This window comes from Aplidium turbinatum, chromosome 1, assembly GCF_918807975.1.
Source record: "Aplidium turbinatum chromosome 1, kaAplTurb1.1, whole genome shotgun sequence".
Lineage (NCBI taxonomy): Eukaryota > Metazoa > Chordata > Ascidiacea > Aplousobranchia > Polyclinidae > Aplidium > Aplidium turbinatum.
Genome location: NC_137472.1, coordinates 13258978 through 13285585, shown reverse-complemented (window position 1 = coordinate 13285585; position 26608 = coordinate 13258978). Strand labels below are relative to the sequence as shown.

General features: G+C 37.0%; 1 protein-coding gene across 1 annotated transcript in view; it reads right to left on the bottom strand.

Annotated features, from left to right (window-relative positions):
• LOC145778967 (chitin synthase chs-2-like) overlaps positions 1 to 16999 on the bottom strand; it is a 36581-nt gene extending 19582 nt beyond the window's left edge. The window contains exons 1-5 of the mRNA XM_082590580.1: positions 14562 to 16999; positions 2164 to 2332; positions 1633 to 1857; positions 777 to 1046; positions 100 to 202 (exon numbers count right to left, since the gene is read on the bottom strand). Coding sequence (XP_082446706.1) covers positions 100 to 202; positions 777 to 1046; positions 1633 to 1857; positions 2164 to 2332; positions 14562 to 16999 — 3205 coding nt within the window. The remainder of the gene's footprint in view (positions 1 to 99; positions 203 to 776; positions 1047 to 1632; positions 1858 to 2163; positions 2333 to 14561) is intronic.
• Between the last annotated feature and the right edge of the window lie 9609 nt (positions 17000 to 26608).

Here is a 26608-nt window from a genome sequence, read left to right as displayed (position 1 = left end):
GATTTGTATTTACCAACAAATTGCACATCGAATTGTAAAAGCCACAAAATTAATTTGCAAGAAAAAAAGCAACCATTTTTGTTAAGAAAAGCAGCTCACCAAAAACAGCCCAAATGTATGTCGCCTCGGACTTCAAAAACTGAAAGAAATCATTTGGTGTGAAACATAGAAAAAATGTAGAAAATCCGCACAGCTGCAACATCTAAAAACAAAACATAAACTCTAAATCAAAATACTTTTTTAAGCAGTTTGTATAAATCTATATTTTTTTTCGTTCAGTACAGTATACTCATACTGTATGTTTTTTTTTTCAAGTAAACTTGATTTTGTTTATTCTGGTCTATATTTTAGATTAGAAACGTGTCCGTCTTTACGTCATAAAGAGCGATTGTTATTGATCTGTAAACATATAAACAATGTAAATTATTAGGCTTATGATCTGACTAGCTTATAGATGTAACAATCCTATTGCTATTTATTAACCTACTTTTACAGGTTAACTAAAAGCAAAAAACATTTAATCATTGCGAGAGACTACGTTTTTTAGAACTAAACTACAAATAAGCTATTAAATTTACAGCCTATATCGCTTTTCAAATTGATAAAAAAAAAATTTAATTTTTTTTCTGTACATAAATAATGACAGCTTTGTAACTTCTTAGGGTTTAAAAAATTTGGGCTGGGTTGTCCATAAAGACTCGTAACCTAAAAACTACTGCTGTCGAGTGTAGATGGGTATACTAGCTAAATAATAACAAGGATTGAAAAGAAATTACTAGAGCAAGGATTCCAAACACCAGCTTCAACTGTTTGTAACGTTTCGATTTATTTTTGTTTTCCGTCATGTTTGTCATGTGTAGTGTTTGGATTTCATTTGGATCTGACTTGTTTTCCTTATTTGAAGCTAACGCGAAAATGTGTAAGCATGTTGGTATTATCCCAATGAGGGGCATGGCCATCAAAGCGACTGTTGCATCCAAATACGGAAAAACTTTGAAAACCAGTATGGCTTCTCCAACTGCATGCATTACTTCCCAAACACCTCCCTGAAAATGAGTTTATTTTAATATGATTAAGAAATTAAAACACTAATTTTCATATTAAATATTTCATCAGCACTTTCATTATTATTGTTGTTATTACACCATAAATCTTCAAAATCTACATTACTTAAAAACTAAGCGTCTATCAGAAACTGTGCAGTATACTGATAATACATTGAAAATGCTACATGCAAAACTACTAAAAAAAATTAACAAAGAGTATTAGTAAGAAATGTAATGAGGTTGTTTGCCAGGAATTTAGTTCAATAATATGAAACTCACTCCAGGTGTAAGTGTAAACAATGCAGATTACCACCTGCAGCACCTTGTTCCGAGGTAGAAGTGGCAAGGGTAAACACTTTTTATGCTCTCATTTTGCATGTTTGGTTGATTTACAGCAACATGAAGAAGTCGGTCGTGTATGATTGACGAAACGTCGAAATAAACGCAGATTATCACATGAAACACCTTGTGATAGTTTAACTTACTTTACACCAGCAGAGCGTCTCGTGTTATTGAAGAATATTAGTAAGTTATCAGGTTTTTTACATTTGATAACTCAAAACAAACATCGCATCAATCGGCTTACCCATAATAGAGATATCTTATCGATGCGTTTTTCTGGTTTCATAACAATTCTGTATAAGCTGTATGCGATAGTCAAAAACTCAGGAGTCAAAAGTGCTACAAGTAGAATTATGTAAGACCAAGCTCTCGTTATGTCATTGTCAAGTGGAATAATGTTCTGACTCCCCTTATTGCTTGTCGATGAAACAAAAGGCTTGGCACTGTTTACCAGTATCATCAATGAACTCTGTAAAAGAAAAACTAAATATTAACCTATATGTCATTATCATCATCCTCATGTTCTTTCGTCTTCGGGTTGAATACCATGCGCTATTGCTCACAATCTTGATTTTGTTGTCTGAACTTTTACTGTATAATCTATTTTGGTCTATTTAGAGATTGCATTTTAGTTGAATAAAAAATGTATGTAAATATTTACACATAACTCACTATTTTTTATGGATATGTCTTCCAATTATAGCGTTTTCCAGGCAAAAGTTGAAACGTAAATACAACATCATTTGCATACTTGAAGCTTCAAAGTTGCTTTTACCTTGCTTATTATTGCTGAACCTAACACCATTCCCCCAAAGACAACATACGATACAAGCTTAAAAAGTTTGAGAAGAAATTTTAAAAATCCGCTTGTCTTTCGAGGTTTATCTTTTCTTGGTTCCGAAGTATACTTTTCATCCCAAGCAGGTTTGTCAGAATCACCCACTCTGCAATATAAAGATCAGTTAAATATTTTGTACAAATAAAAGACATTCACTTAACCCTTAACAGCACATGCGTTGACATTTTGTCAACATCGATTTTGTGTGAGATTGCTCTTCCCCGTATGCACTAGCTCAGTAACATTTGGTGAAAGCGAGCTTCTTAGTCTCTTACGACTGTAGCGAATTCAAAACGTTAAATTGTTTTCACAATCAGTTATTTGCGTTTTACGTTAATCTGCACATCTGTTGACAATACGTCTACAATCAGAAACAACAGGAGATACGGTAGTCTAATCGACGTGAAGTTCCACCGCAGCTCAAATGAGCAAGGGAAAGGCAGGTGAAAAGTACTGAAGCATTGTATCAACATTCGAACAACATTCTATGGTTGTCATATGTACAAAATCGAAACAGGAATGTCCTCATGATGTCTTCTTCACACTCATCTGTTTCGATAACTAACTGTCACAAGAAACCTTCAGTTATCATAGATTATTACAATTGCCGAAAAGTTGAGTTTCATCGATGCTGCTACTTCAAACACTTTGAATCACACAGTTCAAGATATCAAACTAAGAAGATGCTACAGATGTGCAAATCATACTCGATCTGCATACGTCACTTGCAGCTGATGGGTTTGCACAAAACATAGAAAATTTCAAAAGAATCAATATTGCTTGGAATGCTGAACAATTATTTCTTGTTGTGCGAGATGTGTATGCGATATTTTTGTGCTTTGAATCACAAAAACAAAAACTTTGTGTGGTTTATTTGAAAGCGAGTAAGTTAAAACAGCCCTGAGTAGGAAGTAGACCAGCCGATTGGAGTTTATGATTGTTTTGATAAAGTTTTATCGACATCAAACCATCTTAAAAGATAACTTCTTTGAGAGCAGCGCATTTGTATCGAAAAATACAAGTAAATGCCATGTTGACAATTTATCAACATCTGTGTCGACTGAGTTACCTAAATCCTGTGCTAATAAAGGTTTAACAAAATATGTCTGTTATAAACGAATGCATCGAGGTGGCATCGAAAAGGGCTTCATTTGCCGCTCCAGCTGGTTTATGGCATAGCAACTACTCACGCCACGAGATTGGGTATATAAAATACGACTTGAAAAAGATCGCCACAAGATCTGTAATAATAATAATCATTCGCTATCTCCGCTTGCAGCAGATTGCGCATCAACATGGGTTACTTGACAGGGTTCCAACTTCCATGTGATTTTATGAGCCGTACTGCTTCCATTCTCGCTCAAGGCAGATTAGAAGAGGGTGATATGTCACCAGATTATTACCCGATTTATCCTCACTGCATTATGCAAGAAAGAACACAATCGGTAACCTTTTTAAAGTCTTTGGAATCGAACCCAGGGCTACCAGCACCAGAGCCGAAGACGATAACCACTGAGCCACGGGTGCTGGTAACTTTGTTTTAAGTAAACTCCATTTCAAAGATCTGTAAACTCCATTTTAATTCAACACCGTCACTCAAAACCAGCCAAAACACGGTATCATAGTATCGCAAACCGAGCAATTTAGTTGTAATTTGAGTTGAGTTACTTACTTACCAACACTATTGGGAGTTCTTACTCAAAACCATGTCTGCCAAAGCTTAGCTAAATGCACAAGATTCTTTATACCACTGCAATAAACGATCCTAAGCCAGCAACCACACTGATCTAGGCATTCGTTTTTGACGGAAGCACATCATCCACTGAAATGTTCTGAATTACCAATCTACCTTGAACTCTGAGCGTTGCTCGAAAAATAAAAATAAAAAAGAATCTGAGCAATCATCAGAGAAGGCGGCAAGAAGAACTTTTTCGTCCCATCAAGGTGAAACCAATAACTACCTTTAACAATTTTTATTAAAACTCTCTATCCAGTCTTATGCCACCAAAAGGAGTTTGATCAGGCCTTAAAGCGCCTTCGTTAATTTGAATTCTTCTGACTAGCCAAATTCACATTTTGATTTTCTTCTATTAATATGTCACCAGTCACCACATTTAGTTTTATTTCATTCTCACATTACCAGCTCAGTGGCCGAGTGGTTTCGCTTTTGGCTTTGGCCAGATTTACTTATATCTGAGATCGATTCCAGGGCGGGTCAAACCGGAGACTTTAAAAACGGTACCAATTGTGTTCTTTCTTGCATAACACAGTGAGAATAAGTCGGGTAATAGTGTATTGTAATGACATCGTAAACCCAATATAAATTAAACATGAGCCATGTCGCTAAAAGACCTTAGCTGTTATAAAGTGACAATAAATAAAACCATAGGCTACCATTATCATTGTTATTATTCTGACATGAAAACCTGCAGCTTCGAGCTATGTGCAACCTTCTACTGACAATGTTTAAGTTCGGTACCATCAATCAACTCTTCAAATCAAAATGAAGCTATACAACTGCAAAGTAAAATTAAACAACAGCTTTTTGCTTGTAGGTTGGGGAATTTTCCAACACTCTGGACAGTGACGCACATTAACGCAAGAACAAAAAAATATTTTCCTCACTGAATGAGATAACTGGACAGTAGGCTACCGTACACTAAATACGGCTAGTTTTTGTATTTAAGTTTAGGCCTACTTAAACGACGAACCATCACAATGGCTGCGCGGCCTTACCCTTAAATTTAGTTTGAGCCACTGTTTTAAGTAGCCTATGGTAAAAGTCGGAGTCCTTCAACCATTGTACTGGTAAGAAAGATTTATTCAAAGCAAATTGAACGAATAAGATAAGCTTAACTTACAAAGGCTTTAATTCTTCCACTGTTAGTGCTCCCCAAGTTAGTATACTTGGACGAGGTTGCATTTCTACTTGCATCTTTTAAGACCTTTTACAATTTGCCTAGATACAAGTGCTATATGCTAAACAATAATTCACAAATAAAGAATACCTAAGGCAGTTCAAGATGTATCGGTAAGCATAATTAAGGTCAATTTAAAAGGCAAATTTAAAAAAAATATTGAAAATTTCAGTTGTGAGCAGCAGAGTCAATGTCAAAAGGAGGCCTTCATCGTTAGTATGATTGCAGCAATTTTAGAATATCGAAATAAGTGTAGTGCATTAGGAAAAACCCCAGCTGTCGAAAATATTTGATTAATGCACTGATGATAATTAGGCCGCATCGATTCAATTTTAGGTTTAAAGTTTTAAGGTCTTGTAGGCTATCTTCACATGCATGCTTTTATTTGCATAATGCCTCCACATGAAAAAAAATATAATATGTATACTAAGCTATAAAAATAGTAGGCTAAACTTTCAACTTCCTTTAAAAAATATTATTACAAAACTGGCAGTAGCCTACACAGTTGCAACTCTGTCTGCACAAAAACGATCTCCTTTTATGAATGGATTACACAATTTGTCATCAGAAATCGAAGTGAAGACCTTTATATTGCTTTTTCTGCAGTGTAGTTTTTCATTAATTCGCATACTTCTGATTAAATTTTTTTAACGTTGCAAACTTTTCTAAACTACTTTTATAATCAGCTACAAAATGTTTTTACAACGTTTTCGAAAACTCTACAAAAATAATCGCAAAAAATTTATATTGCCATATTAAGTTGCATTGTGTCAAAGCCTATATCTCAGAAATCCATCTCTCATTGTCCTCAATAAGTTGAGTGTTATTTGCTGTCAGTAGCTCCAATTTCTTATGAAAATACATTGTGTTTGTTTAACCTTGTAATTTGCATCGATTCATTTGTACAAATCACTGTCCTACGCCAGTGTTGAATTAGCACTTGAATTGTCAAAGCTTTCAGTCCTAAATTCCAACATAAGTAAGTTAGTTTCAATTGCGGTTATAAATTAACGGTATGTTTGATTTAGATAAAATCATTTTACTGTGGGTGTGCCCACTCGTCTGGGTCCACAAAACGACGGCAAAGTGTTTGTAAGCAGACGTAGTAACAACTATGCCAAACGATTGGTGCACAACGGTGAAGTACAACCATAGCAAGTTACTTTTTAAACCAAAGTTTCCTTGTAAATTAAAAATAACATTGCAGCCACATTTTCTATTTGTTAGAAAAACTGCGTGTTTTTTCGAATTTGCTTGAGTTTTCATTACTGTACGAAAGTACAATAGCAATGTTGAAAATGTCGGAATATCTGCAAAGTTTCCAGTTGCAAATGAAGGGTGTAATGATATTTTTAAACTCAAATCTTATCGTTTGCGACCCTGTTTATAGAATAAATCCTGATATTGACACGCAGTCACCAGTCAGGTCATGAGTTCCCTTAAATTACATTTATAGAGTTTCGGTAGTCATCATCATGTGCCGTCTCCAAATCGAAAGTTGGCTGTAATTTGCTTCCACAGGTCACGTTCCTCTGCTACTTTTTTTGCTTCTCCGATGCTTGAAAAGTCATCCCACTGTTCTGCATCATCTCCCAAAGTTCGTTTGCGTCTTCCCTACACCTCTTTCTTTGCACCATACCATCAACAACCATCTGATGCAACCGTCCTGTCGATCCCTTCAAAATGGAAAGGCAAAACATCAGTCTATCTATACAGCGGACTGTTCGTTGCTTACTTTGTTTAGTTTTATCTGAAGTAGATTTGTAGAGTTGTAGATTTCGATTAACGGGTAGCAATACATATGTGACGGAATAGAGCTATAGTGTCAAATATTTTCCGAAACCGCCTTTTTCAGAATGGCTGCTTTGCCTACTTTGTTCTTTCTTGAAAGAGTTGTATAAAAGCAATATAACCGAGGTAGAGCATCCCAAGTTCCTTCTAGATCCTCTACTGCTGAAAGATCTCAGCGTAGAGAACCAACTATTTTACTCGGTTCTACCTTTTGCCAACTGTCTATGAATAAATCTTCTTCATTATTATAACTTTTTCAGATCCGATTTTGGACATTTGTCATGTGGTTTGTTTTTTCGTTGTTTATGAGTTTAATCTCTTGATAAGACCAATCCACCAGTGCGGCTACCTGGGCAGACCACCAATGGAGATCGGAGTGGAAGAAGATCTCCTCAAGGCTCCAAAGTTTCATCTCCGACACTAGCAATCACCCAACCGGAATGCATTTGCCAAGGAAGGCCTGGGTGCGGCTCAACCGCCTGCGTACTGGCGTCGGACTATTTCGCTCCAACATGCACAAATGGAGGATGGCTCCATCCGCGATTTGTGAGTGTGGCAAAGAGGAACAAACCATAAACCACACCATCTGTAACTGCGCCATCTACCATGCGCCAAATGGTGTGCGTGGTCTGCGTGAACTGGATGACAAATCAATTAAATGGCTGCTCGACACCTGCCCAAACATCTAGACCGCGCCGCCGCCACTTCTCAAGGGTGGTAAAAGGCAGAGCCCCTCGACCCCTGGAGTGGCGAAGAAGGTTCAAACGAAGAAGAAGATCTCTTGATAGATCAATTCGGTTAAAAACCCTTGCTTCAATGGTTAAAGTCGACTGTGTTATATTATGAACAACTTTTGATTTTATCGTTGTAAAAATAACCTTTTTCTCGCATTGATCAAATAAAAATCATAAAAAAATAATTATGTAAAACGCTTAATATTAACGCCAAGTTGATTTTCACTCCTGGGTACATACTCCACTGTATTGCATCACCTCAACATGCATTGTTTCGACACTGTTATTTCGCTGTCATTAGGTGTATTGAACATTTTGTTCACCAAAATTATATTATTTTACACTTTTCAACATATAATTGTTTGAAATATACTTTTAAAATAGAAATCAAAAAAGATACCCTTCAAATTCACGTCAAAACACAAAAGTTAAGTTTCTGCAATTTTTCCTCCAAGATGAAAATTCCACATACTCAGCATGACTGACGGTAGCATTTCTACAAACGCCTGCAGTTGTATTGCTCTCCTAAAATAGCTTCTCACGAGTGTTGGTGGCACACAGTTTTGTTTGTTTTTGAGAAAGCGTTACGTTAGTGACTGTTGTGACTGATTTATAAGATCTGTAAAATTATTTCACAACTGATTTATGAGTTGATCATGACTCTGCATGCTTGATGGATGAATGCAAATAAACGCTGTGGAAAATTGAAAATAATCTGTAGTTTTTTGACAATGCAAAAACTAGGTTACAAGTCGCATTTTTTAATTAATTTAGTGGAAATATTATCGATAAAAAAATGGTCTATGAAGCCGCCTGAAAGACTAATAGTGCTTATTTAATAGCATTTAGATTCGAGTCACCTCAATCAACTGTATGTCTAATTGGTATTGTTCACTAAGCTCTATTTTATAACTTGGGTAGAGAGGTTATTTTTTTAATCATAAACAGAGCTATAACGTCTTTAATTAAATTGTTATTTGTGTGTTTCACTTATTCTTGCTTTGCTTTGTGCAATTATCTCGTTTTGTGCTTTAGTCCATCTTGCACAATCTGCTTAGATACTTCTCCTCTGAACATTATTTTTCTTTATCAAATACTTGACCCGTTGTTTTGTGTAGTCATTTCGTATGTGTGCAGATCAGGCAGTTTTTCTATGCTGCGATTAGACAACATTTTTGATGTTATACTGTGTTTCTCTAGTATTTTCTTATGCAACGTATAATTATTTTTCTTTTAAAGGCTTTAAAAAAGCTACATGTATAGCCGAAGACGTTCGCTTTATTTTAGAGTTTGTTACAATGCTAAATGTCGTATTGTTGCTGAGTTATGGCTGGTCATGGTTAAAAAGGCTATATTCCGATGAGTAAAAGAAAAGTAGTAACAAGGTTTTACTTTACGCTTATTGCGACAACATACAGTACACTGCGATTACAGATGCCACACAACAGGAATTGTATTTTTTCCCACTGTATTTTCAAGCTTAAATTTATTTTTGCCAAATACGTCAGACGGATGTGAACAACTTGGCTCAATGGTTTTCGTTTCATGAAGGATTTAGAGCAGGCTTGAGTTCCTTTGCTGCAGCGCAATTATCAACGATTATTTCAAATATGACCGAATGTTTGCCGAGTGAGTGATGGGTGGTGGCTTATGCCTGTCTACTTTCATAATCTCCATTTTTCAGCAATAATTATCTAATTTGTACACGTGGAAAGTGAGAAAAAAATTACTATTAGTGAAAGGAAATAAAGTCTTTGAGCCAGCTGCTACCAATATTTTTGAATGTAATTGGCTGTCTTGACACTCTTCGTACTAAAGAGTGGCATCCAACCTACGTTGTACCTTTAGAGAGAAGAAGAAGTTCTTTTATTTTGCAAGTTTTCACAAACGTTCTCACCCCGCGGCCACGCAGCCGATGAATGCGTAGGTCTTGGATTTTAATTAAACCCACCAAATATGGAACAAAAATTATAACTTTTCAATTTTCAACCTTGCACGTTTAACTCGAGTTTGAAAAAAAAAAGAAATAATTTTATTTCATCCAGCCTGGGTAGGCTACCATAATGACTTACTTTCCACAGACGTTCCATGCGTTGACGAACAACTCGGTGTTTGATCTATTCAAGTGCAAAACAAACTGATGAAAAATTGTGACCTTTGTCTGCTAAGTAAAACATTCGATGGTTGACATGACAATATACGTAAAGCTCTTTGTCATAAACACTTCAACTACAAGCAGCTGAGTTAAGGGGTTTTGTAAGTTTAAAGATGGCTAGTTTTCAATCTGAAAGTGGACGTTTCGATCAGCATCCTTTGGAGAATGGAACAGCAGTAATGCGTTTGGCTTCCGGACTTGATGTGAAACCTGACCGTTGACCTTATGAAACTATTTCTTAGCCTCTTATACCAATTTGAGATGTCTACTATATAATTGTTGCGTGTATGTTGTCGAACAGTTGTTTACTTCTTCTCTCGTGTTGTCGCTATATATCAGGGCATCCTTCGGTTAGCCACTACCTGGTGTCATCGTGAATGGAAACTAGTCCTTCCATACAATGAGGTGATCTGTACAGCGTGCAATCCTTGATTATGACCTGTCGTCTGCATTTTACCACACACAAGCAGCACTCTCTGCCAAGCCAAACGCAATGACCATATCCACCAACACCAGTGAACAAACGGTTACGTCTTGATGAGGCAAGTCTAGAGAGGACATAGTTTTCAGTACCTAACTAGTTCTCAGACTGAGATTCGAATACTTGAAGAAGTCGAGATGTGCTTACGTGTCGATTATTATACACTATACAGGTCCCCTAAGTTCGAATAATGATGACATCGATATGATGACGTCACGATTACGTTACAATCTATGTTACAAACCTAAGCTTGGCAATAATTTCGTAAACAATAAGTTCAAATAATGAACCCACTCATGCCGGTTGTCTACCATCTGTGCAAATATTGTTGGTGGCCATTTGAATTGTTTCAAATCTTGAGTACAGTAATGAAAAAGATATCGCGCAAAACTCAAGCATGAAATACGTTTGGTAAAAGAGTTTAGTCCCTTAACAATAAGAAACCAATTATATCAGCAATAAATGTAGATAGCGGCAAATGAGTCATTTGATTCAACCAACGTTTTTGGAGCGTATCCCAATCACTTTACGTGCGTTCAAGTTTACATCTATACTGCACAAGCAATTTTGTAAAAGAAAGTTTTTTCGAAACAGTTTTTAACAGATCGTTTATTAAAGTGAAAAACAATACCAAATTGAAATTTTCATTCCTAATGATTTCAGAAAATTTTCAGTTTCTTCAATTTAACCAACAAAAATGCAAATTTTTGCAACAAGTTTTCTTTTTCCGCCACGATGGCCTAATTGGATAGCCGGGAACTTTGTGGAAAAGTCGCAGAATCAAGCAAAGCTCTTGTACGGCTTTTGCGGTGTTCAATTCAGCAACTCACTCAAACAGAGCTGTGCATTCAGCGGCAGCCATTGGATGAAAGAATTTACAAAAACAAAACTTTAACAACACACAGGAAGTTTATTCTGTTAATCTCGGCGACCGCGCTTGCATTACTAGTCCAAAGCCTCGAAAAGTATACGAAATTTCCAAATTAAACTTGCTAAGAGACCTATTAGTTTAAAAGATAAAATTTGTGAGCATCGAAACTTAATAAGAAAATGTTTTCTTGATCAAGAAGCTAAAATTTCAGTTTACTGAATCGTAGAAGAACTTCTTTTTTACTAGTCAAAGGAAGTCCTGATGTTTTGCAATGACATATGTGGACTTTTTATTACAACGTAAGTATTGGGCTATGGTCCAGAAGATTGGAGAATTTTTATTTGGTAGATAGCTTTACAAAGAGCCTGAAGTGTGTGCTAATCAAAAGCAATATCAAACTGCTTTTCAAAAGACCAAGTAGGCTACGTTTGGACCAGTAGCTAACTTGTGTTGACCTGAAAATAACTAGCTTTTTGCTTGGTCGGCACTCAGCAAAGTGGATAGGCTACTCAAAATACAGTTGCCTACTCAAAAAGGTTTGAGAAACAGCTGACCGAAGCAATATCATTGGACAAAAAAGACATACTTTGTCAAAAAAGTTTTAAAAGTGGATGAAGCGAACACCATTAGAGACCCGTTGGTTGGACGGATAAAGATCATTTTCCACCCACATGCTGAACAACTTTCAAGGACTAGGGGCAATAGGAGTGTAGGGAGCGCAATCGTGCCACATGCTTTTTTTGATGAAACTTTAGGCAAATTCGATAAAAATTTGTGCAAAAGCTACCGTACTTGCATGTTTTACAAAAATTCATTTGTTTGATTTTTTGTTTAAATAACCAAAATTATCCTTTAATTAGCAAAATCAACTTAAAATGTACATGATTTGAAGCTGTGAGATGTTCAATTTGTATAAAATTTGCCTAAAAAGTTTTACATGCTTACAAGCTCTATAAAAAGTAATCCTATTCGAAATGGGCTCTGATGTTGAAAGTGACGCTTTAAACGCATATGTTACAAAATGAACATGCTCGACAGAGAATGTAAAAGTTTAATTTATGACATTTTACAAATAATCTTTTGAATTGTTGAGATTTTGGATAGATTTGCTAACAATTTGGGCACAAAAGTTTGAACTTCTATTGAGCTACGCTCTTACATGATCAAAACAATTGCCAAATTAAAGTATTAAGCTGCAGTGAATGCACAAATTTTTCACACATATTAAGCTGAAAGTGTGCATGCTTCAGTGTGTTGCAGTGTGTTTTCAGTGCCCATGTTGTCTAAGCATATGTTTAGGTTATAGATCTCCAATTCTAAAAGTGTTTTCTTTTTGTCACTGAAATGCTTTAACGATAGGCTAGTTGGAAAATAACCTTACAACATTTCTTTAAACTTTCATATGTAGCCCAATTGTTGTCACTTGTGCAACACTCTGCTTAAATATACTTCTGGGTAGTATTTTGCGAATGAAAACGTTTATAGGCTTATAACATAAACTTGAATGCAGGCCTGTCAAGATCAATCAACTGTACAGAATTCGTCAGCACACCATGCAGTACATGGAATGCAAGGGTCAGCTTAGAGTTAGCCTATGTCGTATCATCACCAGCATCATCTATTTGTCTCTATAATGCATCGAATCTACTTTTTTCCTAGCTAGCAGGGGTCCGCCAGTTTTTGAAAACCTTTGGCAGTGCTTTTTGGTTACTGAAGTTAATCTTATTTAAACTTCTTGCATTGATGTCTTTCACCAACTCTAGCCATCTAATGTTGGGTCTCCCAATTCTTTTCCCTTAGACAGAAATCTTTTTTGCTATTTGGATCCTTGTCATCAGACATATGTTTCACACGCCCATACCATCGCAAACGGTGGCTTCTAAGAAACTCACGGATCTTTTTTTACTTGTGCTATCTCTCGAATAGTACTCTCAGTTTTAATTTTATTCTTCAAGGTTTTTCTTGTACGTCATTCGAAGCAGTCATAACATAAACATCTTGATTCAACATAACATAAACATCTTGATTGAACATAATGTAGAATTTTGGCGCAAATTCTACGTTAGAGAATATCTTTCTCACTGGCGCCAAACAGTGGATTGGGTTATTGTGATGCGTCGCTTGGTTATACGGTTTTGAGACCTCAAACAATTAAGACAGAGACACAAGCCAAGTAGATTAAACTGAATACGATTTTGCGTTCTGTTAGTTTATTGTGGCAAAAATGTTGCAAGATCACAAGGTCAGAAGGTCATAAGGTCACAAGTTTGTTTAACAAATTTAGTGCGTAGATATACTTCAATCATAAGTAGAGCTGGTGTAGATAGTTTAGTCGACTCACCGAGTCAGCAAGGCTTGAAGTGATAAATGCGTACAAACAATAATCCAAATGAAAAAAGTCGTAACAGTCATACAACAAATAATTCTACTAGTGCATCTTATTCAAATAGAATAGAATACAAACTTTACAATTAGCAAATGGTCAAGAAATATTAACCATAACCTTTCTTAATTTATGCTTAAGGATTGACATTGAACAACTCGCTTTACAAAATGCAGTAATAAAAACTCAAGAGAATTTTGTCTATACTTTCATAAAATAAAAGTTTACTTCGCTGAATTATTGCGCTGATGTAGAAAAACACAAAGAAGCCTTGTCATTTAAAGACAAAGTGAAGAATAAATAACTTTAAATAGTAAGCCTTGTTTGAAAAATCGTTCGCTAACGTTGATATTGCATCTTCCAAGATGCGGCAAAGGCTTTAAAAAGATAAAGCGCTACGCCAGTCACTGACTGACATATGTCATTTAGACGTTGAATTAACGTTGGCCATGCTATGCCAACGTTTAAATGGGTGATGAAGGACGCCAATCAATTCTTCGGCCGCAGTATGACATAAATTGTTTTTTACAGGAGTAAAAGTTAAAAATAGCGTTGCTGAAACAACAAAAATACAATTCTGGCGCCCTTTGAAAAGTCATTCCTTTGGAAAACCAGTTTCTTGTCTAAAAACTGAAAGCAATCCATTATTTAAACTTGTTTTTTGGAAAGAATAAGAGATTGCTAAAATGTAATTATTTTGTACCATCAGATGGACCACCGACTCCGTGGAAAGAAAGATATGAATTCTGCGTCAACGCAAGCTTTATGTATGTAAAAGTAACGTAATAATCTATCACAAAGACACAGTTGGCGTTTTAGAGGTTTTCTAGAAACAACAAGAATCGCTTGGTAGGCTGACACTTGACATGATATTCAAGGCGATTATAAAATTAACATAAACATCTTGATTTTTTCACACTAACATGTGCGATGAGATTTTAAAACAAAGATATGCTTTGTGGCATCCATTGGCAAACAACAGTAAAGTTTCGAAACCGTTACCTCGGTTTTACAAGATTCAATGGGACGTCTTTCGAAATTTTAATGTTAGGCCTAGCAGTTCCCTTCGCTTCTAAACATTTTATGTTGTGTTTTACTATATCTAAATCGTTGTCTTCATCCTCAGCTTGATCGAAAAAAATACACTGATTTTGAATTTGAAGTTCATTTTTGAATGCAATCAAAGCTTTGTGACGTTTTTGTTGTTGTACATAACAACATCCCAAAACTTTGTGCGAATCACCAATTACATCCATGGGAAGCTCCATGCTTTTTGATAAAAGCAATACTTTCTGTGAATACTTTATAGCATTTTTTGTTTTGGCAAGCTGAATGCAGCAAAAAGCAACACAGTTGAGACATGATGCGTAATTAATATCGCTTAAGATATTAGAAGGATGTTTTGGTCCACCTAGTAAGTCATGATCGTAAACATACATGTCTAGTTCTGTCTTTTGCCAAGACAAGGCTTCCTTATACAAGCCAAGATTAAAATTACTTTGAGCCTCAATGGAAAACAAATCTACAAGAATTTGATAAATCTCAGAAGAATCTTCTACAGTCGAGAACTCGCTCTGGAATTTATTTTCTAAATCTTCAACGACTTTAATCGCAGATTGGTATTGTTTCATATAGAATAAACAGGAGCATTTATCTAATAAAATGGTCAACATTGTTTGAAAACTAATGTCTTTAAGTTTTAGCAACGATTCTAATATGTTTAGACATTTATCATATTCTTTTTTGTCCTTGTGTATATCAGCAACAATGCGTTCAATCCATACCCTCTCTTCACCATCAAGGTTGCTTTGACGCAATCTTGAAATTCGTTGCGATTCAATTGAAAGTATGTCCATAAAGTTTAAACTTTTTATAACCTCTAACTTTAATTTAATGTCTGGGTAAAAATATTTGTTTAACGTTTTACTATTGTGATCAAGGTCTATTGAGCTTTGAAGTTGCTTTGCTGTCACAAAGTAATCAACAAGACCTTCTTTGCCAACAATATTTGCCAATATTAACGCAATATCATCTTCTCTGATAACGTCGTTTTGTTCCCCAGAAGTTGTGTATCTTTCCAATCGGATTTGGCATGCCAGGGCTACAGCGTAAGAGAGCTTATCGGCATATGTTCGTTTTAAAATTTTCTTACGATAAAGGCTTTCTATGATTTCAAAACAAGAAGATGCATCAATAGAATGGATTTTTCCCAAAGCACCTATACACAATGTTGCACTACGATAAAGCCCTTGTTTGATGTTGCAAAGATTTGTTTCTTGTATAAGTTCAATATGCAAAAAAGGATCAAAATTTCCCATTTCATTTCGAACTTTGTCCAAGTAATTCTCTATTTGAAATTTATGTTTCACAACTGATATAGTTTTTTCGACGAGTGCTTTATAAATTGTTTCATCGCCTGATACAAAGCATGGGTTACTCAAAACATCTGCAAGGTGATAGCCATTTTTCAAGTCCTCGTCGCTGTCCAAATATGAAACCATTCCACTTACAGGCTTGATGAGCTCTGTTGTGAAGTTCTTCATTTTAGTTTTAAATGTTCTTCCAAGAGGATTCTTACATGCATGCGGAGCGAATCCATCTGGGCAAATTCCACATTTTGTGAAATTATCATAAAACCAGTCTCCTTCTGGGGTGTCTTTATCATTTAAGTAAGGAATATTCAAAAATCTGAGAACAGTTTCTTGCAAGTTAACGAGAATAATAGCAAAAACTACTGAGAACCAACCGAAATATTCCAATATTGACTTATAACGTTTTTTGTATTGCACTCCTTCTTCCAACACAATTGCGCTTTCGAAATCCGAATAAGGAGTGATCTCATACCTAGCCAGAGATCCCATTCCGATAAGAGCATATTTACAAGGTAATTTTCCAAGAACGAATTCGCATTTTTGTGCTATGGAGCACATGATGCTTTTGTAATGATTTGAAATCATGTTGTTAATTTCTTTTACTTTAGTGACGATTTTCTTCTTATGTTGGTTTTCTGCAATTCCATTGGTTAGTTTGGCAATGTCTCTTAGTACTCGCAGCTTATCTGATGTCTGATTTCTCATTGATCTTATCTCGTTTGAGATATCATTGGAAAATGCAACTAAATCTTCATTTTTATTTTGTGCATTTGCTTCTTGCAAAACTATTTTACAGAGACATTGAAGATTTTTTTGAAATGCTACATTGTCCGGGTCCCTGACCATTGCAGAATTAAATAAAGCTGCGCTTTGTATCAAGCTGAATTTATCAGGAGATTTTGCTTTAAAGTGCAATCCCATTTCATTCAAGATAGGTGCAGTGTGGATTGGGTCAATCTCTTTTCCATGTTCATTGCAAAGTTGTTTTAATTTCTGTGCTAAGGGCTCTATTTTAATTCGCAATTTTTTTTTTGGTTGTTCAGAAGAAGGAAGAGCTTTTCGTTTCATAGTCAAGGAAAACTGGTCTTCACATGAATTGTTTAGGTCTTCAGATCAAAGTGAAATAATCTACATTGCAAACCATCTGGCATACCTGAAATACAACACAGCTTTTTTTTATCTAGAAATTGAATTGTCATTTACGATGCATGAGATTGTCGATTTAACCTACTTGAGGTAAATGAAACATAATGTAGAATTCAATGAAAGAAAATTTGTTTTTAAGTAGAAAGTTTGCAACTCAACCCTGTTAAACTAATTTCAACTCATAACCTAAATTAAAATCATTTTCTGCAATTCTTATAAACTGCAAAAATTTATTATTTTGATTTTGCTTTACAGTAGCCTCAAAATGCAATCCGGTTTAGCGCCTTTGTGTAACAAAACATAAAGATAAATCCTTGTTTTAAGGTAAATAGTTTTCATTGACCTGCTTGCTAGATTCTATGGTAAAAAATACCATTAAAAACACGTAAACATACGTGGCGAGTTGACGATTTAAAAACAAAACACTACAGCAAACGATTGATTATGTAATCACTGAATATTATTATTATCTATGTGTCATTTCTGGTTGGTTTGATCTACAAGTGAAAGCAAGTTTACGAGATATGTCTTAAACTTTGTTTTTGTTAAATGAGAGAACTAAAATATTGGTAAACCACAACACGGAAGTTCTTTGAAGCTTCCCTAAATTTAAAAAAATTCTTTTCATTCCTGAATCTTTCTTATCTGGGGTCCTGTAAAAACACCAGCTTTTATCTTTGCTTTAAAAACCTTAGAAAATTATATGCCTAGGTGTTTGAATGCATCCAAATCTTTGTCTAATGTTTTACAAACTGTTTGATAAGGTCCAATTTTACGTGCAACGTTGGGATCAATATTTTACTTAAGTTAATCAAAAGATTTCATTTGACGTCACTTTTCCCAATAGTGAACTCGACCCGTTTTGGCCATTTTATCCATTGCACTGCGCCGAAGTATTTTTACTATCCCAATGGGATAGAAAACATAAAATTTGGATAATCCACTCTGGAGACCCATTAAGAATGCCAGTTTTTTGAAATCTTTACTTATTTGGCCAGTTAAATTGATCATACTTCGAAGCAATTAAACAGTTTTAACATTTGCATAGTTTTCTTAAAATATGCTGAATGTGCTAAAGAAGGGGTGGGGAACCTGCGGCCCGCGGGCCGAATGCAGCCCGCGTGACTGTTCCATGTGGCCCGCGTCAAAATTAAGCCAAATATGCCCATGTATGTGTCAATCTTATGGAGACATTTAATGCAAGATTTTTGGACATAAAGAGTAAAGAAATGGAGTTAGATATTTTTGCCTCTCCTTTCAATGTGGTTGCAACTGATGTTCCTAGTAACTTCCAACATGAAATAGTAGAGCTCCAGAGTGACGGTACAGTTCGTTGAAAGCGATGTACCAAAACATTCCACTGCTCAACTTTTATCAACGCTACATAAATGCTGATGATTTTCCAGTCATGCGGAAACATGGTTTGAAATATGTGTCTCTGTTTGGAAGCACCTACCGTTGCGAGCAGTTTTTTTTCCAAATTGAATCTAACAAAAAGTCGGCTTCGCTCCAGACTGACTGATAAAAACGTGGAGATGCAGTTAAGAGTTGCAACATCTTCCGTGTCAGCAGACATCACACGACTCACCAAAAATAAAAACTTTCAGCCATCCCACTAGCTGTGAAAGTGAAATAAATCATTGTCTACTTCGCTGCATTTTTTATCTGGAAATAAAATTTCGAAATTTTTGGTGGCCCGCCTGTGTTATTTCTCATTTTATGTGGCCCGCAATACTAAAAAGGTTCCCCACCCCTGTGCTAAAGGAATACAAGTTTTCATTATGAAACAGTAAGGCTCTGATGATGATGATGGCGTATGAGCGATCTTTCCAGGCTAGATTGGAGGGCAGGAAATCTTCAGCCACTCAGCAGTCTCGTCGTCCAGGACCCTCAGACCATGCGCACCGTGTGGAGGCCGGTGGATTAGGCAGAGGTGGATGACATGGTCTGCGATCTGTTCAGTGGCACCACACTCGCATTCTGATGAAGGAGCCAGGCCCCACTTGTGCATGTCCGAACGAAAGCGGCCAACGCCAGTTCGCAGGCGGTTAAGCCTGACCCACGCAAGCCTTGCGAGGGACATCCCTGGTGGACGGGGATCGGCGTCGGGTATGAAGTCACGGAGCGTGGAGGTGTGATTTTGCCACTCCGTGTTCCACATATGGTTCGTCCAGTGTGCCGCACTTCAACCAAGTTCTTCTGCGTGCTTAAGTAGTTGTTGTGCGGCAGGCACAAAGGGGTATCTTGATTTCAGCCGCTGCTTTATAGGTGGTGGTCTCTTGAATGCTGCATGGAGGAGATGGTCGGGGTCCAAAGCGCGGCGAGCGAGAGAAATCGTGGCTCCTTTACGGCGTAGCTCAGCGGGTTGGATGCCTTCTAGGATGGGTAGGCAGTCCGTTGGAGTGGGACGCAGGCATCCAGTCACAGTACGCAGTGCGTCGTTGATGGCGGTATCAATCTGGTGGGTGTGAGAACTACGACACCAGACCGGCGCGCAGTACTCAGCGGTGGAATGAACAAGGGCTAGGGTAGCTGTACGAAGAGTTTTAGCACTAGCTCCCCAGCCGGAACCCGCCAATCGCCTCAAAAGTGCGACGCGTGTAGATAGTTTTTTTGCGCAGTGACTTCAAGTGCCGGCGGTACGTGAGTGACCTGTCCAGGGTTATGCCGAGGTATGTAGGTTCGGCACAGTAGGGCAGGCGTTCCCCATCAATGTTGATGTTTATCTCACGCTGTGCCTCCCGATTGTTAAGGTGGAAGGCCGCCGACACTGTCTTTGACTTGCTGAGCTGTAGCTTCCACTTCTGGAGGTATGCTGATAGTGTTTGCATGTCTTGGCTGAGGTTCCTCTCCACTGACTGCCAGTTTCCTGCTGAGTGCAGGAGTGCCAGGTCGTCTGCGTAAGCATATTTCCTGGAGATGGTGGGGAGCAAGTCGTAGGTGTATATGTTGAACAGGAGAGGAGCCAAGACTGAGCCCTGTGGGACGCCGTTTTTAAGTCGACGTAGTCTGCTTTGACGACCGCTACCGGTTGTGAGGGTAAAACTGCGGTTTTGCACAAGTTCCATCATCATATGGACCATGTGTCTGTCAGGGAGCAGACGGAGTAACTTGCAGGTAAGGCCGCTATGCCATACGGTATCATAGGCAGCCGTGAGATCAACAAACACGGCGCCAGCCTTCTTCTTAGCCGAGAAGCTGTCTTCAATGTCTTGGGTCATAAGTGTGACCTGATCTACGGTTGATCGTCTGTGTCGGCAACCAGCTTGTTCACGGGGGAGCTGCGGATCTATTATTGGTTCGACACGGGCGTAGATGAGTCTCTCGAGGATCTTGAAGGGGATGCAGGTCTTGTCTAGCGAAGGCGGTGTTGCAATATGATGGCTTCTGAACTGAATAACCTAGCGCGATCAAGGATTGCATCGTTGGTGAGACAGTCTTCCCAACGAGTGCCTAGCATTTGCCTTAGTTTCCTCTGCTGGAAATTTTCAAGACGTTTGATGTCACGGCGGTATAGGCTAATGTCCAGGTTTCACAAGCATAGAGAAGGGTGGATAGAACGAATGCCCGGAAGACCATAATTTTTGTGCGGATAGATATAGCGTGCTTGTTGAAAACACGATGGTTAAGTTTTCCATAAGCACAATGTGCTACTTTGATACGATGTTCAATATCCTTTGACAGTGTAACAAACAGCCAAAAAAATTTGGCTATGTGGCCAGTGTCCTTTTAAAAGGCAACCATAAATATAAAGCAAAAGAAACAAACAAAAGAAGAAAAACCTTACACAAATTAGAGTGTAGTAGGAAGCACAATATTATAAAGTGTCAAACTATGAAGAGACATAATTCATATCTATTACTAATAGGCAATAAAACTTGTTCGTTCCTCCTCACTTCACCTCTTCCGGCTCTTCTCATTTTTCAACAATCTTTAAACTTTTACAAAATCCAGAAAAAGTACGCTGTTCTCAAATATTTACCAGCACCTTCCAAAACAGACCTTAAACAACTACTAGCAAGTCCAAAATGATTCAATCAAAATAGGATGATGCAATACTGAGTCATTCAAAATGATGCCCTTTTAAAAGGACACCGGCCGTGAATGGGTTAAAATACAGGAAATTCCAATAGGCTCAAAAGACCATTAACATTATGATAGAAGTAAAGTCCATTCTGACAACAACAAAAAAACCGGAAAATGTATAGCCTTTACGTTGTAAAATCACTCGAACGAGCGAATCCAGCAAGTTTCATTGTTTCAATCTAGACTGCAGCAACTCTGCATTCGTTTTTGTAAGATTAAGATTCCTTTACAATGCTTGACTCATTTCGTGCTTACAAAATCTAAATTCCAGGCTACATCTTACAACATTTCCACAAAAGTTACGTAATTTTAGGACTTCATTCTCTCAAGCACAATTATTTTTTGGTTGTATAGTTATTTGTGCTACGTTTTTCGTAAATTCATTTCCGCCCCGTTGGCTTGGTAGTTAAACGTCGGACTCAACAATAAGCGACTTGACTCTCGAAGTGTGCGCTTAAATAACGCATTTAAGGATTGCTCTCCGTTCAGAGTTTACTAGTGGGTGGAGTAATTTCCTGAACAACACTTCAACAACCATCGGAAATTTCACTCTGTCGATCTCGGTAACTGGCCCTGCATCAGTGGTCCAAAGCCTCTACAAGTATGTCAAATAGCCTATCAAAGCTTTGTCAGCTCAAGAATAAACATTTAAAACCAACTAAACCAAACCTATTTCACAAGTGCAGATGAAAACGATCTATTTTATCCTAATTCTGCTTGGTTTGCTGTGGTAATAGAAAAGATTGCAACAACTACCGTGGTATCTCACTCCTCAGAATCGCCAGCAAGATATTTGCTCGAATTCTTCTTGGTCGTCTTATCACGCTAACTGATGATGTATTCTCAAAGTCTCAATGTGGCTTTAGACCTTCTCGCGACACTGTCGATCTTTTGTGCTCGACAATTCCAAGAAAAGTGTCAAGAACAACAACAACCTCTTTCATTTATCTTCTGGGACCGGAAGAAGGCATTTGATAAAGTTCCTCGACCAGCTATGTGGTCTGTTCTTGCTCGATTTAGATGCCTTGACACCTTCATTAGCCTGATCTGTGCTCTCCATGGTGGTATGCTCGGCAGATTCTGTTACCAAAATACCCTTTTTGATCTATTCTCTGTTACAGGTGGAATGATCCAAGATACAATAATTATCCTTTTTTTTTTCTTTGATTCAAAAATAGAACTTGAAAGTTCATTGACTAAACAGTAGGGTAGCTCGTTTTTGAACTTTTTTTAAAATTCTCTCGGGGTATTGGGAAAATGGTGTCAATGAGTGAGAAAACGCTCATGACAAAATTTGAGATTCGTAACAAACTGTCTTCAGCCTCTTCATGGGGCTCAAAAATCGAAAAATGGGGTCAAAAACGCAATTTTTCCAAAAATATTTTTAGTTTGGGTAGATACAATATTGTTTAGATATATCTAATTAACATAAAAAAAAAGAATTGAAGTCATTTGAACTATTCCTTCAGCTTCCTCACAGCTTCTGAAAATTTATGTTTTGCTGAAAATTTCGTAGTTTTGTAGGTAGTTACACAACTACAAACTTCGTCAGTGACGTAAATTCAAGTAAAAGACGTCACTTTTTCCTACCAAATAAACCCAATTTCATTAAAAAATGACGCAACAGCTCAGGGCAGGTCTATAAAGAGAAATACAATGACGCTTTATAGTTGGCAAAATGTCTAACGCAATTATGTATTATGTAATCACCCACAAAAATGCAAAATTTTCAGCAAAATGAAAATTTTCAAAAGCTGTGAGGAAGCTGAAGAAATAGTTTAAATGACTCCAATTTTTTTTCTTGAGTTAATTAGATATATCTAAACAATATTGTATCTATCCAAACTAAAAATATTTTTGGAAAAAATTGCGTTTTTGACCCCATTTTTTGATTTTTGAGCCCCATGAGGAGGCTGAAGACAATTTGTTACGAATCTCAAATTTTGTGATGAGTTTTTTCTCACTCATTGACACCATTTCCCCACTATCACCGAGAGAATTTTAAAAAAAGTTCAAAAACGAGCCACCCTACTAAACAGTAAGAAGACTTTCGTAAATACGTGATGTTACTTGTTCAAAAAAGCTTCTTTTCATCCCTAAGATATGTATTGAAAATCATGGTGTGTCATGAAAGTTTTTCACGTTTTTCAAAAGAACGACTTTAAAGTTCTGCTTTTGTATCACTTTCGTACAGAAATCTTGTTCAATCTAAATAGTTTTGTGATTTAGGATACATGTTCGGTAGCGAAAACTCGACAGAACTAAATAGGCAATTCCTACCTTTCAGCACGGTTGTTGATTTTCAGTCATTGTTAGGTTGTTAGAATTCCTCTTTGAAACGCAACTGTACGGCGTCGTTCTCTGGCAGAGTCCTTGGACTTGAAGTTGGTGCGTCACTTGTTATTTCATAAATCTAACAGATGTGGATTTAGGCTATCAAAGATTCAAAAATCTAAAATACTAAACATTGCATTATGCATTTTGAGACAAGCAAGTTAGAACATACATGCTCGGACTGGCATTTATGATGCAACTAGCATCGTCACCCCATAAATCACGCCGCTCCCCGCCGCCGCGGGGTGTGGCAGGCCGGTTTCTGAAAGTCTTCGACCTGGCTATGTTTGTTTGTACAAGATGCGAATAAAACAGTTCAACACTTTTTCATATTTCAGCCTATTTTTATATTTCTTCACACCTAAACTTTTATACTATTCATTCGTTATTACAATTTTTTTTGACTAATAAAACTTTTTTTTTGCTTTTGTGAACCAACCCAGCAAACTGTCCACCTGAGGCAGTTGATTGTCTCGTATCATCACTATAAGCGTATCGTATCTTGTTTCATGCTTTGTTTTATTGTTCTATTGTTTCCATGCCTTTTTTTTTCTATTGTAGGCTAAAGCTTTGTTCTATTCTTTCCATAGTGGCGCAACATGAAACTCCATAATACCTAAACTTGACACCTTTGAAGAGTTTTATTATTATTTTTGCTCTTGACATGATCATACTGAGGATGCTGGGATAGCGAAATCGATCTATGGTTAAAAAAATGAGGCCGGTAAACTGTTTGTTGCGTTGAGTAACAAGGCTTATACAATTTTTTTGTAATAATTTTTGTTAATTGTTTGTGTAGTTTATTTGTAGTTTTTGCTCGGTACCCCCAATTTATATTTCTAGATCCGCTACTGAGTGATGGTCACACCTGTCTTGACTAAAACATCAGAAATAATAATTAATGCATGACGACAGTGAAATGAAAACTGTGTGATTACTAACAAAGTGCGAAAGCAAAGAAAAGCTGTTTAAACTAACCCAATAAGTCAACTGTTATTTAGATTGATTCAACGTCAGCAGACGTAAAATCAACGTAAAAAAATATTGATTTGCTATCTAGAAAGTTTGAAATTTGTTTATGCTCTTTGATACTTTAATAACTAAATACTTTAATACTAACAGTTCACTAACTTTTTGATTTACTTACAACTTTGCAAGCGCAGCCTTGTAATATTATAGCTTGGCATTTTGTCGTGGTGCTAGGTCCGTTGTGTGGTGGTGCCTGGTCCCACACAACAGAGATATACGGACTTGGATTTAAATGCTGCAAGATGTAACTTCAGCGACCGGATTTGGATTTAAGCATGGACTTCTCCTTATTAGGATAAGACTTCAAATTCTTTTTAAAAACTATCAGAAAATGATTGTTCTTCATTTTAATTGCATAGATTGTTTTCGAACAAGCCTCTGTCTTCAAGGTACTGTGAATTTCTTAATTTTAGACTTATAATGTTAGTTTGTTGTCGGATTTAATCGGTTTGAACTTGGATTTGGATTTTAGTTTGGAATCTGGATGTGAATTTGGATTTTAAAATCTATAGCCTACATTTCTGCCACACAACTACCAAGTTCAAAATCGGCGCCTTGTCGGCACAACGCCCTCCTAAACACACATTTGCCATCGTACGACTGTGCCACTACTACTGCTAGTTTTGTTTTGAATATGTATCCTCGGACTGACAAAGCTTCTGATAGATTATTCCTGGCAGTTTCGCATACTTGTAGAGGCTTTGAGACACTGACGGCATGGGCGGTTAAGGAGATTGGCAGAGTAAAGCTTCTGATTGTTGTTGAAATGTTTTTGTCTGTGTAAGTCATTCCATACCCTGAATGGAGAGCAGCTTTTGAATGCCTTGCTTATCCCGTGAGTCAAACCAGCGCGGCTTGATCTTGAGTCGGGCACCCACTGAGCTATCTGAGCTAACTGCTTCTTTTGTACAAAATTTCAGTGTTTTATACATTCATGGGCGGATTAGGAAACCGAACCGGCCGGGGAATTTAAAAACAAACGCTGCCCACTTTCACCAAACTAAATTTTGTAACCTATGCAACAAGCTACAATGCTTATTGCCCAAACCATTTAATAAAAATAGTCTACCATGTTCCTTCTTCGTGTTGAGGGTTGGAGGCAATGTGCCATTGTTCACGATCATGAGCTTTTTGTACCGCACTATCGTAACTTAATTTCGTCCATTCACAGATGTTTGTTGTCCAAATCATTCTCAGTCTACCTTGGTTCCTTTTACCGTCTATTTTTCCTTGTATTGATGGTCTTTGTTAGGAATTGTTGATGTAGGCCTATCGTGTGTCCAAGTTATTACAATTTGAACCATAGGCATACGAAGCCGGGCAACGTGATCAAGTTTAACATCTTCACGATCACGTTGCTCGGCTTCGTATGCCTATTGCCTATGGTTCAACAAGACAAACTCTCTACCGAAGCTCTATTATTACAATTTTCTTCTTTTGGCTATTTCTAACAGACTTGTTTGAATTGTGGATAATATTTCATCGTCGGTCATCTATTGTTTCCAGGAAATCTTTAACATTTGCCTGTATGCCAATGTGTAGAGATCGAAGGCTTCGATCCGTTTCTCCGTGCTTTTGTGACATTGTCCAAGTTTCAGAATTGTATAAAAGTTTGTTTTTGTTTTGTTGTCTCCAAGCTTACAGGGCGAAATTAATTATTTATATTGACTACAGAAGATAGGCAAGGAAGCCTATCTTCGTGTCTATAATTAAGCATGCCTTTCAGTTTCTTGCCAAAGACACAGCCATATGCTCTTGAGCGGAGTTGAACTAGAGCCTTTTCGATTGTCGAGCTATGTCTCTGACTACACGCCTGTCCAGATCATAAAAGAGCTGAACATATATAGCATTTTTAAAACAATGAAAACTATTAATACTACAAAAAGTGCTCAATGCCAAGCAAAAAGGCAAAGCAGAGCGAATTAAATCAAATATAGTTATTACTATCTGAAGCCTTTACAAATTGTTTCACCTAACGGATCATCAGAAGGTCTTATAGAAGATTTCTATTTGAAATTTTTATTATAGAAGAATATTCTATTTGAATAAGGCCTTCTGATGATCCGTTAGGTGATTGTTTCT